The following is a 14,289-nucleotide window of genomic DNA, read 5'->3' on the forward strand; positions in this document are numbered from 1 at the left end:
GCCACCAGCATGGTCTTTTAAAAAATTAATTAATTAATTTTGTTTTGGCCACGCCGCGCAGCATGTGGGATCTTAGTTCCCCGACCAGGGATCGAACCCACGCCCCCTGCAGTGGAAGCGCAGAGTCTTAACCACTGGACCACCAGGGAAGTCCAGCGTGATTTTTTTTTTTTTTTTTTAACATCACTCCCCTGCCTAAGTCCTACAACAATTCCCCATTTCTGTGTAGAAAGTCTAAATTCCTTAATGTGGCTTTAAGGTCCTGAATAATCTCTTTACCTCTCTAACCAAGACTGGGCCTCATGCCTTCCATGCATTCCCTGGTAAATCGCATTTGTCACACAGTGTTGTAACCAAATACTGCATCAGAATATGTGGAATATAGACCATGGTTGTTGGCTTATAATTTTTACCATTTTTATCTCTAATGGCATAGCACACTTCCAAGCACATAATAGGCTCAATAATATTTGTTATACAAAGGAACAAATGAACTTTTCCTGTACTTTTCTTTGTCTCAGTATTTCTGTCTACAAAATAGAGATGATATTTTTGGTTACTTGTCTCCTAAGAGAAAGAATTGGTGATTTCAAAGGCTTAAACATTTCAGGGATTTGGGTGGGGTGACAGGAAGGGAGGAAGAAGAAGTATCAGAAATGCAAAGTTGTGAGTATTATGTCCCTTTAAGTTTTACCCTGTTGGTTGTAGGTTCAGAGAGATTGCTCTTGGAGGTCTTACAGTCTCCTTATAAATTTCATATACTGAGTTACTTGACATGTAACAGGCATTTAATAAACAGTTGCTTCCTTGATTTATTTCATTTCACAACCTTCCCTAGGTTGCTTATTTATACACATTATCCTTTTGTCTAAATCAGAAACTCTCCCTAGGTGAACTCCAAACGATTGGAGATCTCCAAAACGATTTTTCCTTAAGGATTTCATAGCCTTGGGATCAGCCACCAGGTAATAATAGGTTGTTGGTTTATCCATTAGCAATGATTTGTAAATTTGTCTGTTCAGATCACTATTTGCAAGAACGATGAGTGTGTGTTGGAAGATAATTCACAGAGGACCAAGTGGAAAGTGATCAGCCCCACAGGGAATGAGGCAATGGTGCCATCAGTCTGCTTCCTTATCCCCCCACCCAATAAGGATGCCATGGAGATGGCCAGCAGGTAACTCAGCTCAACTGCCGCTCTGTACTTCCACCTCTGCTGTTTGGCTGGGTGAACTGATGGAGGTTATGAATCTGCGTTTGTGATTTTGAACAGAGAGACCAAGTTTTGCAGATTCTTTTGGGAAAGACCTCCTATTACGATATCAAGTCTTGTACTGCCAGCCACATAGTAGATTTTCAGTAAATGCTATGGTCAATTGAGATATATTCAGTGATAATTCTTTTTTTTTTTTTTTAAATCTTTATTGGAGTATAATTGCTTCCCAATACCTTGTTAGTTTCTGTTGCACAACAAAGCAAATCGGCCATATGCATACACATGTCCCCATATCCCCTCCCTCTTGAGCCTCCCTCCCACCCTCCCTATCCCACCCCTCTAGGTCATTGCAAAGCACCAAGCCGATCTCCCTGTGCTATGCTGCTGCTTCCCACCAGCCAACTATTTTACATTTGGTAGTATATATATGTCGATGCTACTCTCACTTTGCCCCAGCTTCGCCTTCCCACGCCATGTCATCAAGTCCATTCTCTATGTCTACCTCTTTATTCCTGCCCTGCAACTAGGTTCATCAGTACCTTTTTTTTTTTTCTTTTTTTAAGATTCCATATATATGTGTTAGCATGTGGTATTTGTTTTTCTCTTTCTGACTTACTCCACTCTGTATGACACACTCTAGGTCCATCCACCTCACTACAGATAACTCAATTTCGTTTCTTTTTATGGCTGAGTAATATTCCATTGTATATATGTGCCACATGGAACCAACCTAAATGTCCATCGACAGGTGAATGGATAAAGAACAGTGATAATTCTTTTTTAAATAATTCTTGGTTATAAACAGTTATCTCTCAATAGTTGATTTTTGTACTGACAGCTAACTTTCTTCTTTATATTTTATTGACATATGTATAAAGATTTTAAAAAGTTGAATTATACCACAAAACTTATAGTAAAAACTAGCAATCACCTCCCCCACCCCAGAGTTCTGCTTCCCAGAATGAACTGTTTTCAACTCTTTGAGCAAATTTTTCTGGTTTTTAACATCAAATGTCTAAATAATGTGATTTTTTTTCCTGTTACTTCTTAATTTTTTTTCAACTTCAGAAATTATTGTCTTCCTGCTCTAGGAAATTAACAGTTAGTTTTCTAGCAATTAGTTTTCTACACACCTGTACTTCACTTCTCCTTTACCCATCTTCCAAATGTAGTTATGTCATGATTTTTGTTTAAAATCGGTATCTTGTTTGTTATTTTTACATTAAGTTGTTTACAGCTGAACCGCGTAGTACTCTAGGGCATATTGTAAGCCTTACTGAAGCATGTCTTACCTCTCTAAATCATCCTCTGCCACTGTCCTTGCTTGTGCTCAGCTCCAGTTTCTCAAGCACTACAAGCATACTCTTGCCTCAGGGCCTTTGCATTGCCTCTGCTTGCTTCATATATTAACGTGATTCACTCCCTCACATCTTTAGTTCATCTAATCACCTTCATATACTACCACCCCACTCACTGCCTATCACTTTCTATCTCCTCTCCCCAGCAGAACACTTTATTGTTCTCCAGAACACTTAATACTGTCCAAAAGATTATAAATTTGTTTATTGCCTTTCCCCTCCCCTTAGAAGTTCTAAAAGAATAGAGGTTTTTGTCTGTTTTGTTTACCTCTGTATCCTCATCACCTAGAACCTGACGTGTAGTAGGTACTCAATAAATGGTTGTTAAAGAAAAGAATGAACGAGTTAGGTGATTGAATATATGTATGAACAAATTATTTTGTATAACGTTATGTTTCCTTAGAGCTGATAATTGTTTTGTTTTTACGTTTGCTTAGTTGTCTATTTGTATCTTATGAATTTATTCCCAAACTCTCCTATTTTACTGTAAAAGGCTTCTTAGTATGGCCAAACACCAGGTAATTTTCAGTTTTATTTTCTCTTGGAAACGTCTCTTCTGAACCATTCTGTCTTCCTTTTCCAGTCTGAACCTGCTCTGTAGGCCTGCTTCATTACTGCCTCCCTGGCATTTCCCTTCATCTTCACCCTGAAGATTCCCTTTACATCTCTTCTGTGTTGGACCCTCTACTTCCTAGGTTCTAAGTCTTATTTATTGGTTTATTCCCTGGTTTGGGAGAGTACACTCTCCAGTAGCTTGCTGAAAAAAAGTGCAGAAGTAAATTTTTTGAATCCTGTCATATCTGACAATGTCTTTCTTCTCCCTTCATAATGAATTGGTCAGTTACAGAATTCTTCTGGAAATTCTTTTCACTCTGAACCTTGAAGGCACTGTCCCACTGTTTTCCAGCTTCCAGGGTTTGTTGTTGAGAAGTACAGTACGATTATCATTTTTTATCATTCTTTAAGTTTATGTAACTGTAAAATTCTCCCTTTGTAGTGAGCAATACTGTCATTTTGACAAATGCATAGAATTGTGTTCTCTACCACAGTCATGATACAGAACAGTTTAATACTTTAACCTTTTGAATGAAATCTTTATCTCTATGAAGATTTTAAACTCCTCTCTGTCTTTAATCTTTGAAGGGGATGCTGTGTTTTCCGGGTGAGCCTTTCTCGTGCTAACCCTGAACACAAACTGGAAACTCATATCTTTCAGATCTGGGGAAATTTTTCTTGGATTATTTCTTTAATTATTTCCTTTTCTATGTTTTTTTTCTGTTCTTGCTTTCAAGAACTCCCATTTGTCAGCTATTGGACCTCCTGAACTGTTTCTCTCATTTTCTCTTATTTTCTTTCTGTTTTTTATACCTCTGTATTTTTATTCTTCTTTGAGATTTCCTGAACTTTTAAGTCAGCCTTACAGTCATTTTAGTGGGATTTTTGGAAAACGGAAAGTTAAACTAATGGGTTTAATGTCTGACATCCTAGCTTCTAGTTTTCCATCCTTTTCTATTTCCATCCTATTCTTACATTTCTTAGCTTGAAGAAATTCAAGGTAATTTGGTGTATGTTGAGTGTGTCTGTGTATCTGAGTTTGTAAGTCATCCGTAAGTTGAGATTGAATTAGGTATGGGATGCTAAGAAAAAGATCTTCTTAAGCCCTTCACACTACAGTTTCGTTTTATATGCCAGGTGAACTTCTTAAATTGCTATTAACTTTTAAACATTTTAGCGGTTTTGTAAAAATACAGAACACAGCAAATCGCTTTTTAAGCATTGTTGTCATTTTCCAGCAATTTCAAATGGAGTTACTTTGTCTCTATTTTTCTCTATCATTGCTTTCCCTGGGTATTCCTCTCTCTAACTTCTCATAATTATATTACATTCAGGTAACATTTATGAGATTGCTAAATATGTGCTGACATAGTGTATATAATAGTGTAGCAAATTGCTTGAGGATCTCAATTTATTTAGGTCTAAAGATTCCTGTGTTGTTAGTATTTGACTTGTTGCCTTTCTCTGCTCAGCATATAAGCTCAGTTCTGCTAAGGCAATCACATTTTCTCCTTAGAAGGTCTCTAGTGTGGAGCTGAAGCCTTAGAAAAGCTATAGCCAGGTTCTGTGTTGTTTGTAGGGTGGAGCAGTCTTATCAGAAGGTGATGGCGCTTTGGCATCAGCTACATGTTAACACCAAAAGCCTTATCTCCTGGAACTATCTGAGGAAGGACCTTGACCTTGTAAAGACCTGGAACCTGGAAAAGGTAATTATGACAGCTTTACCACAGGCTCATAACCTATTGGCAAGTTTTTTTCAGAAGAAACTTCTTACAGTGAGACTCCTACTCACGCAATTGGTGTAAAATGGAGTCAGGGATACCATTTTGGGGTTAGGGGCTTGAGGCTCTTAGGAACCAGAAACTTTTGCATACGTGTGTGGAGTAGGGGAATACTGTTGAATTAACCATCATTAAGGTTTACATCCAAGAGGGCACAAAGAGTGCTTCTGAGATACTAGTAATGTCCTGTTTCTTGATCTGAATGCTGATTTCATGGACAGGTTCAATTTGTGAAAAATCAGCATGTTTATGATTATGGTTTGTGTACTATTTTGTATTACATTCCCATTCCACTGAGATGTCCTCTGGCTTTTTCTCTGCAGCTCCGCTCCTCAGCACCTGGGGAGTACCACCAGGTTATGAAGAACCTGCAGGCCCACTACGAAGACTTTCTGCAGGAGAGCCGTGACTCGGCGCTCTTCTCAGTGGCTGACCGTCTGCACTTGGAAGAGGAGGTGGAGGCTTGTAAAACCCACTTCCAGCACCTGATGAAGTCCATGGAGAATGGTGTGTGCCTTGGGAAGAGGGAGAGGAAAGTGGAATGAGAGCCCTGAAGGGTGCTGCTGGACCCTTCATATAAACTAGAAAGTATCATCACCACCTTTTTACCACTTGAGTTGCTAAAAAAACTTGAGATAGAGAAAAACTTGTAGAGATGAATTCTCAAAATGAGATCATGGAAGAAGAGGCCATATTTCATTCATTATTGCTTATCAACCTATCACATTTTCCTGTGGAAATTACGTGTTTGGATCCTTAAAGATTAGTATATAATGCAGGGAGTTTGGGAACAGGCAGAAGGTTCCCCGCATAAGGCCTTGCTTTCATTCATGGAGTATCAGGTCTGCTGGAACCAGTGTTGTTCTCAGGTTTGCTGATCTCTGTTGTCGTGCTTAATGGTCTTCTGTGCTTGTGCATTCACAGAGGACAAAGAGGAAACTGTGGCCAAGATGTACATTTCAGAGCTGAAGAATATCCGGCTGCGCCTGGAGGACTGTGAACAGAGGCTAATCAAACGAATTCAATCCCCTGCCAGCTCTAGGACTGACAGAGATGCCCGGCAGGACAGTGCATTAAGGATCGCAGAACAAGAGGTAAGCCCTAAGAGCAACCGGTGCTGGATACAGAGTAAACAGTTTCAGAATGAACTGGAGGGCAAGAGAGTGTGGATCCTAAGGAATAAGGCAACAGACTCATGGCAATCCTACTCCAGAATTCTCCCCTGAAGCCTGTAAATGCCTTTCACCCATGGAAAAGCATAGTTTCAGCTCCCAGGATATTGCTGAATGTTGATTAGTTTCCTACACAGTTGGGAAGGCAGACACTGGCAAATTGTTCTAAGCGCTGCTTTTGGGCTACATATTTTAAGACTACTTAGTAGAGATGCTGCTCTCTGCTCTCTCCCTTATATGTATTATTCTGTGACATGGTTACTGTCCGTCACATGACTCCAAAAATAGTAAGGAAAGACTCAGATTCTACTATGGCTCTGATACACACCTTCTCTGTGACTGAGCAGATTCTCTTCCTTAGTTTCCTTTCTTATAAAATGGAGATAGTAATATATGAGTCACACAAGTTGTTTTGAAAATTAAGTGATATAGTACATATCATGAGCTTCCTGGAAAAGTAGAATGCTGTAAAAATGTGGGGTTGTATTCTTGACATAAAAGCAGCAAATATTAATTGCTTTATTAAGTTCTCATGGGCATGCAAAGAAAGTAAGCCAAAGCTCCTTGCTTTTGGCTCCTAGTGTAAAGAAGAAGAAAAGGTTAAAGTTACAGTTAGAGGCTTCAAGTACAAGAGATGTCATAAGATAGTACCTAGTGTACTTCCAGATTGCCAAGCAAACATTGCTGTAGGAATGTGGAATGTTACTGGAACATTTCTACTTGGGGTGTGTTGAGGGAGCTCTATGAAGAATGTTAGATTTGATCTGGGAGCTTAAAGGAAATGGAAAGGAATGCCTAATGAGGAGTGAATTTTCTCAACTTGAGAAATTTCTCAGTAATTCCTAAGCCTGAAGAAGAGGATGTGAGCCCAGTATAATTTTTTTTGGTCAAGAAGGACCTAATATGTCTGTGTGAGGCATGTCATATGCACCTACAATTCTCATATTAAAGTGTTTTTACTATTCTGTAGTCATGCAAAATAGGACAGTCAAAGAAATACAGGTTAATATTGAGCTCTTCTAAAGGACCATTTTTTAAAAAAAAAATTATTTTGGAATAGATTCAGATATAGAGAAAAGTTTTTATTCTCATATAACCTTCACCTAGATTCCATAAATGTTGACAATTTTCTACATTTGCTTTATCATTTTTTTCTACATATGTATACATAATATTGATAATAATCTTTTTTTTTTTTTTTTGAGAGTAACTTCCAAACATGGTGCTCCTTTACCCCTGTATAGTTCAATGTGCATTTCCCAAAACAAGGATAGTCTCACATAACCATGGGACAGTGATTAAAATCGGAAGTGAACATTGGTATAATACTGTTATCCAAGATCTTAATTGAAATTTCTTCAGTTGACCTAATAAATGCCTTTTTGAGTAGTACCCCCACTCCCATAATTCCCCCCCCAAAAAAGAATATTTTGGTGTAGGATTCAGTGCAGTATCCCACATTGCATTTAGTTGCTGCGTCTCTTTAGATTTCTTAACCTGAAACAATTTCTTGATTTTTCATCATCTATCATGACCTTAACATTTTTGCAGAGTGCAGCCCATTTATTTTATAGAATGTCCCCATATTTGTGTTTATCTAAGGCTTGTTCAAGATTAAATATAGGTTACACATTTTTGGCAGGAATACCATAGAAGTGATAGTATGTCCTTGGTGCATCCTATCAGGAGGCATGTGATGTTGATTTGTCCCATTACTGGTGATAGCTTTTATCACTTGTTGCTATTTTCCTCATTGTGATTACTAAGTATCTTGTGAGGAGATACTTTGAGACTATGTAAATATCCTGTTTTACATCAAACTTTCACCAACCAGTTATAGTATCTATTGTTGATTCTTTTCTTTTTTTTTGATTTTTTTAATAGATCTTTATTGGAGTATAATTGCTTCACAATACTGTGTTAGTTTCTGTTGTACAACAAAGTGAATCAGCCATATGCATTCATACATCCCATATCCCCTTCCTCTTGAGCCTCCCTCCCTCCCTCCCTATCCCACCCCTCTAGGTCATCGCAAGCACCGAGCTGATCTCCCTGTCCTATGCTGCTTCTTCCCACTAGCTAACTATTTTACATTTGGTAGTGTATATATGTCGATACTACTCTCACTTCCCCGCAGCTTCTCCCTCCCCCGCCGTGTCCTCAAGTCCATTCTCTATGTCTCCGTCTTTATTCCTGCCCTGCTAGCAGGTTCATCCTGCCCTGCTGCTAGGTTTTTTTTTTTTTTTTTTTTTTTAGATTCCATATATATGTGTTAGCATATGGTATTTGTTTTTCTCTTTCTGACTTACTCCACTCTGTATGACAGACTCTAGGTCCATCCACCTCACTACAAATAACTCAGTTTCGTTTCTTTTTATGGCTGAGTAATATTCCATTGTATATATGTGCCACATCTTTATCCATTCATTTGTCAGATGGACATTTAGGTGGGTTCCATGTCCTGGCTATCGTAAATAGTGCTGCAATAAACATTGTGGTACAATGTGGTGCAATGTCTCTTTTTGAATTATGGTTTCTCAGGGTATATGCCTGTGTGGGATTGCTGGGCCATATATTAGTTCTATTTTTAGTTTTTTAAGGAACCTCCATACTGTTCTCCATAGTGGTTGTATCAGTTTACATTCCCACCAACAGTGCAGGAGGCTTCCCTTTTCACCACACCCTTTCCAGCATTTATTGTTTCTAGATTTTTTGATAATGGCCATTCTGATTGGTGTGAGGTGATACCTCATTGTAGTTTTGATTTGCATTTCTCTAATAATTAGTGATATTGAGCATTTTTTCATGTGCCTCTTGGCTATCTGTATGTCTTCTTTGGTGAAATGTCTATTTAGGTCTTCCACCCAGTTTTTAAATGAATTGTTTGTTTTTTTGATATTGAGCTCCATGAGCTGTTTGTATATTTTGGAGATTCATCCTTTGTCTGTTGTTTCATTTGCAAATATTTTCTCCCATTCTGAGGATTGTCTTTTTGTCTTGTTTATGGTTTCCTTTGCTGTGCAAAAGCTTTTAAGTTTCATTAGGTCCCATTTGTTTATTTTTGTTCTTATTTCCATTTCTCTAGGAGATGGGTCAAAAAAGATCTTGCTGTGGTTTGTGTCAAAGTGTGTTTTTCCTGTTTTCCTCTAAGAGTTTTATAGTGTCTGGTCTTACATTTAAGTCTTTAATCCATTTGGAGTTTATTTTTGTGTATGGTGTTAGGTAGTGTTCTAATTTCATTCTTTTACATGTAGCTGTCCACTTTTCCCAGCACCACTTATTGAAGAGGCTGTCTTTTCTCCATTGTATGTTCTTGCCTCCTTTGTTGTAAATTAGATGACCATATGTGTGTGGGTTTATCTCTGGGCTTTCTATCCTGTACCATTGATCTATATGTTTTTGTGCCAATACCATACTGTCTTGATTACTGTAGCTTTGCAGTATAGTTTGAAGTCAGGGAGGCTGATTCCTCCAGCTCCGTTTTTCTTTCTCAAGATTGCTTTGGCTATTCAGGGTCTTTTGTGTTTCCATATGAGTTGTAAAATTTTTTGTTCTAATTCTGTGAAGAATGCCATTGGTAGTTTGATAGGGATTGCATTGACTCTGTAGATTGCTTTGGGTGGTATAGTCATTTTCACAATATTGATTCTTCCAATCCAAGAGCATGGTATATTTCTCCATCTGTTTATGTCATATTTGATTTCCTTCATCAGTGTTTTATAGTTTTCTGAGTACAGATCTTTTGCCTCCTTAGGTAGGTTTATTCCTAGGTATTTTATTCTTTTTGTTGTGAGGGTGAATGGAATTGTTCCCTTAATTTCTCTTTCTGATTTTTCATTTTTAGTGTATAGGAATCCAAGAGATTTCTGTGCATTAATTTTGTATCCTGCAGCCTTAACAAATTCATTGATTAGTTCTAGTAGTTTTCTGACCGAATTAATTATTAGTATGACTTTTGCCAAAAGGTGATTTTCTAATTCTGTCATTCCTTTTACATTTAAAATTTTCCATTCTATCAAAAGGGAAGAACTTGCCTCCCCCATTCCCTCCTTTCTTCCTTTGTTATGTCAGTATGGACTTATGGATTCTTATTTTAATTCAGTGGTTTGTATAATAATTTGCTACTGTCTTTATTTTGATGTTCAAAATTTCCCAAATTTAGCCATTGGGAGCCCCTTCAAGCTGGGTCCTGTGTCATTTTAACATGCCCTCCTCATTCTTTGAGTGCTTTCTTATTTCTCAATAAAACAGGATTTTCTGGGTTCCTCTTGCCTTTACCATTCCCAACCCTAGAATCAGCGTCTCTCCTAAGAGTCTTGCTTCCTTTTAGGTTCCTTTATTTAGAAACCAAGATCAGGTGCTGAGTGTGCTCATTTTTATTGGGGTGTCCACTTCTAGGCCTGCTCAGCAGATAGAGCGTACAAGTGATCACGAATTCGTATGTATCTCTTTCCATCCAGTTCCAAACCAATACCTCAGGGCTTCTTCTGTTCTTTCCTTTTTCCATATATGTAACTCCCCCAAGACTGAAAAACCTCCTTCACATTATCCACAGTAAATTTATTTATTGCTCAGTTCTAACATGTACAGATAATGGTTTCAGAACTGCTAACTCATAGTATTACAAAAAGCAAACCTACTAACTAGAGTTTAATGTAATTCTTTTTGTGTTTATCCTGAAGGTATGCCTACAGTCAATTCTTTGTTCAGAAGTTACTTGTCTATATTCTTTCCCCAGCTCCCCCCGCGTTGCTGTTTCCTAGTTGATTCCATCATTCTCCTATATATGACATTTGGTTTGTTTCCAATATTTTGCTATTATGAACAAGGACTTCTTTTTAACTTCTTTGTTCAATTCTGTCTCTGTGTTTGTTGTGTGTCTTGTTCCTGACAGCACACCCAGGAGGATTTGCAGCAACTGAGGTCAGACTTGGATGCTGTTTCCACGAAATGCAGCAGCTTTCTCCATCAGTCCCCATCTGGTTCGAGTGTCCCAACTCTGCGCTCAGAACTCAATCTGCTGGTGGAGAAAATGGACCATGTGTATGGTCTCTCCACTGTCTATTTGAACAAGTGAGTGAGCTGAGAATTTGGGTCCAGAGGGCAATGTTTTCCATTCAGATGAAAAAAAAAGTGCCTGGAATGTTTCATGAACAATTCAGGGAGAGTGCACCCATAAAAAGAGCTTGTACCAATAAAAAGAGACCTTGGCTTTAGTTTCAAATAACACGGAGTGGGTTCATTTGGGCTGCAATGAACAAATGCCAGGAATACAGAAGGGGAGTTGATTGACAGTTTTAGGACTATTTTGAACCTCATTTCTGATTGATTAGATACCTCTTTTGAAAAAGAAAAAGGGACACTAAAGAAAGAAAATTTTTCATCTAAACTAAATACTAGGGCTTCCCTGGTGGCACAGTGGTTGAGAATCTGCCTGCCAGTGCAGGGGACACGGGTTCGAGCCTTGGTCTGGGAGGATCCCACATGCCATGGAGCGACTAGGCCCGTGAGCCACAATTGCTCAGCCTGCGCGTCTGGAGCCTGTGCTGTGCAACAAGAGAGGCTGCGACAGTGAGAGGCCCGCGCACCGCGATGAAGAGAGGTCCCCGCTTGCCGCAACTAGAGAAAGCCCTCGCACAGAAACGAAGACCCAACACAGCCATAAATAAATAAATAAATAAGTAAATAAGCAAACTAAATACTAGGCTTTGAGGGTCTTCCCTCTACCCACCCATCCCTACCCATGACCTTGAGAAGCAAGATCTTAGAGTCTTCATGGTATTGAGTGGATTTCTGGCCTCATGCCTTTTTTCCCATGAGACTACCATGTGCCTGTGTGTGTGTGTGTGTGTGTGTGTGTGTGTATGTTTGTGTGTGTCCCAGTGCCACCCAGAACTTCATTTTTAATTGGCTTAAATTGGCAGCACTACACCACGCTTTCTTGTTTTTATGAAACCCTGTCATCATTTAGTAATGGCGAAGTTGATTTTTTTTTTAAATAAATTTATTTATTTTTAATTTATTTATTTTGGGCTGCATTGGGTCTTCATTGCTGTGCACAGGCTTTCTCTAGTTGCGGCTAGCGGGGGCTACTCTTCATTGTGGAGCGCCAGCTTCTCACTGCGGTGGCTTCTCTTGTTGTGGAGCACGGGCTCTAGGTGCGGGCTTCAGTAGTTGTGGCGTGCGGGCTGAGTAGTTGTGGCTCGCGGGCTCTAGAGCGCAGGCTCAGTAGTTGTGGCGCACAGGCTTAGTTGTTCCGCGGCATGTGGGATCTTCCCGGACCAGGGCTCGAACCCGTGTCCCCTGCATTGGCAGGCGGATTCTTAACCACTGTGGCACCAAGGAAGCCTGCGAAGTTGATTTTGACAGTTACGTTTGGTGAATCTCTCTGTAGTACTCCAGGTCTGTAGCTCAGCTCTTAAAATGTGTGTGTTAATGGAAGTGATTTTATCCTCACAGGCTAAAGACAATCAGTGTTATAGTGCGTAGCATCCAGGATGCTGAACTCTTAGTCAAAGGTTATGAAATCAAGCTGAGTCAAGAAGAAACAGTACCAGCAGATCTCTCAGCTCTGGAGTCCCATCGGTCTACGTTACAGGTTGGTTGTTCTCAGTTCTTAGGTTGACTTAACACATCCATTGCTTGGGGTTAGCAGAGAAATGCAGTTTTGGATGGCATGACACTGATTTAAGTTTGCATTTGAATTAGGCAGAATATCAAACTTAATATCTTTTGATGTGGGTCCAAAGAAGAAAGGATTGAGAAATATGTCTAGCTAGAAAGGGGAGATAAAGGACTATGCTTCTCTATTTATTTCTTCCTATTTCTCCCCAGTAAAGTCATAGTTTAATTGGATATAATCAGTGGTTGTGCTATAAGTTTGTAAATCACTTAGCTGTTATCTCCTTTGATTCTCACAAGCAACTCTGTGAGGTAGATAGAGAAGGGATTTTTATCTCTATTTACATATAGAATACCAAGATTCAGATTGGCTAAGTGACTTATCATGGTTTCATAGCTTATAAGCGGTAGAGCCAGGTTTCAGACACAAGTTCTTTGCACATTTTCTGTACTCTACTGGCTGACTAGTTTGCATGAGGACTGTGGAGGCATTTCTGGCACGAACAGTATAGAGTCTAGGTTCTGAATCACAGATGTTATATGGAGCTGGCTGTAGACAACGTCCTTGTTTTTTACCTTAGTCTGAGTCCTTTTTTAGCATGGAATATATTTAACCTGTTGCTGTCCTTGTGTTTTTATAGAACTGGCTTAGTGATGCAAAGGACAAGAATTCAGTGTTTTCAGTCCTGGATGAGGAAATTGCGAAGGCCAAGGTGGTGGCAGAGCAGCTGAGTCGTCTGACCCCAGAGCGAAACCTGGATTTGGAGCGCTATCAGGAGAAGGGCTCCCAGCTGCAGGAGCGTTGGCACCGGGTCATTGCCCAGCTTGAGACCCGGTAAGTGGCGGCCCCGCCCTTTTCTTCTCTTAGGGTTCAGGAACCAGGTTTTAAACAAAAATAGAGTTATTTCTATGTATGCTTGTTTAAAGGCAGGAATTGATGGGGAGGGGTAGAAATTAAGTGACAGTATACCTTCTGGACAACGTAAGTGACAGGAGGTTGGGACCACCAACCCCAAAGCAGTCCTGAGGCTTGCTTTTGGGGCACAGTGATGGTCCTATTAGCAGTGCCTCTCCTGTGTCCCTGGTCTTAACCCATTTAAGCCATGATGACAGTGGTGTCTTAGAATATAGACTGGAAAGGTGACTTAATGATCTTTTCTCAAGGACAAAACCTGAGTTCTAGCTCTTGTTTTACTAGCTTTGAATCTTTTTTTTTTTTTTTGGCCGTGCTGCATGGCATGTGGGATCTTAGTTCCCCGACCAGGGATCGAACCTGTGCCCCCTTACAGTGGAAGTGCAGAGTCTCAACCACTGCCATGCCGGGGAAGTCCCTAGCTTTGAATCTTAATATGAGTTATTATTCATAGTGGGGCTTTGTAGAATTTCTTGCTTCCTTTTCATTTGCTGATTTAGTGGTTTTTATCTGTTATTCGAGGTCCTGCTTTTGATGACTTATTTGAGTAGCAAAGATCGGAAACTACCTATCTGAGGCTAGGCTAGTTAGGAAAATATATAGGAAGAGGGGTTCTAGAGACTCAAATAAGGTTGGATTGATTCTCTATAATTGAATTACTATCCCAAGGCTA

At 39.5% G+C, this 14,289-nt stretch overlaps 1 protein-coding gene across 24 annotated transcripts in view; it reads left to right on the top strand.

Moving 5' to 3' along the window:
- The window catches only part of MACF1 (microtubule actin crosslinking factor 1), a 342,706-nt gene that overhangs the window by 182,593 nt on the left and 145,824 nt on the right, over positions 1–14,289 (top strand). For all 24 annotated transcript variants that reach the window (XM_036835427.1, XM_036835461.1, XM_036835471.1 and 21 more), the window contains 7 exons: positions 1,023–1,177; positions 4,709–4,835; positions 5,234–5,417; positions 5,835–6,004; positions 10,977–11,155; positions 12,542–12,680; positions 13,345–13,538. In XM_036835427.1, the coding sequence (XP_036691322.1) occupies positions 1,023–1,177; positions 4,709–4,835; positions 5,234–5,417; positions 5,835–6,004; positions 10,977–11,155; positions 12,542–12,680; positions 13,345–13,538 (1,148 nt within the window). The remainder of the gene's footprint in view (positions 1–1,022; positions 1,178–4,708; positions 4,836–5,233; positions 5,418–5,834; positions 6,005–10,976; positions 11,156–12,541; positions 12,681–13,344; positions 13,539–14,289) is intronic.

Source organism: Balaenoptera musculus, chromosome 1 (assembly GCF_009873245.2).
Source record: "Balaenoptera musculus isolate JJ_BM4_2016_0621 chromosome 1, mBalMus1.pri.v3, whole genome shotgun sequence".
Taxonomy (NCBI): domain Eukaryota; kingdom Metazoa; phylum Chordata; class Mammalia; order Artiodactyla; family Balaenopteridae; genus Balaenoptera; species Balaenoptera musculus.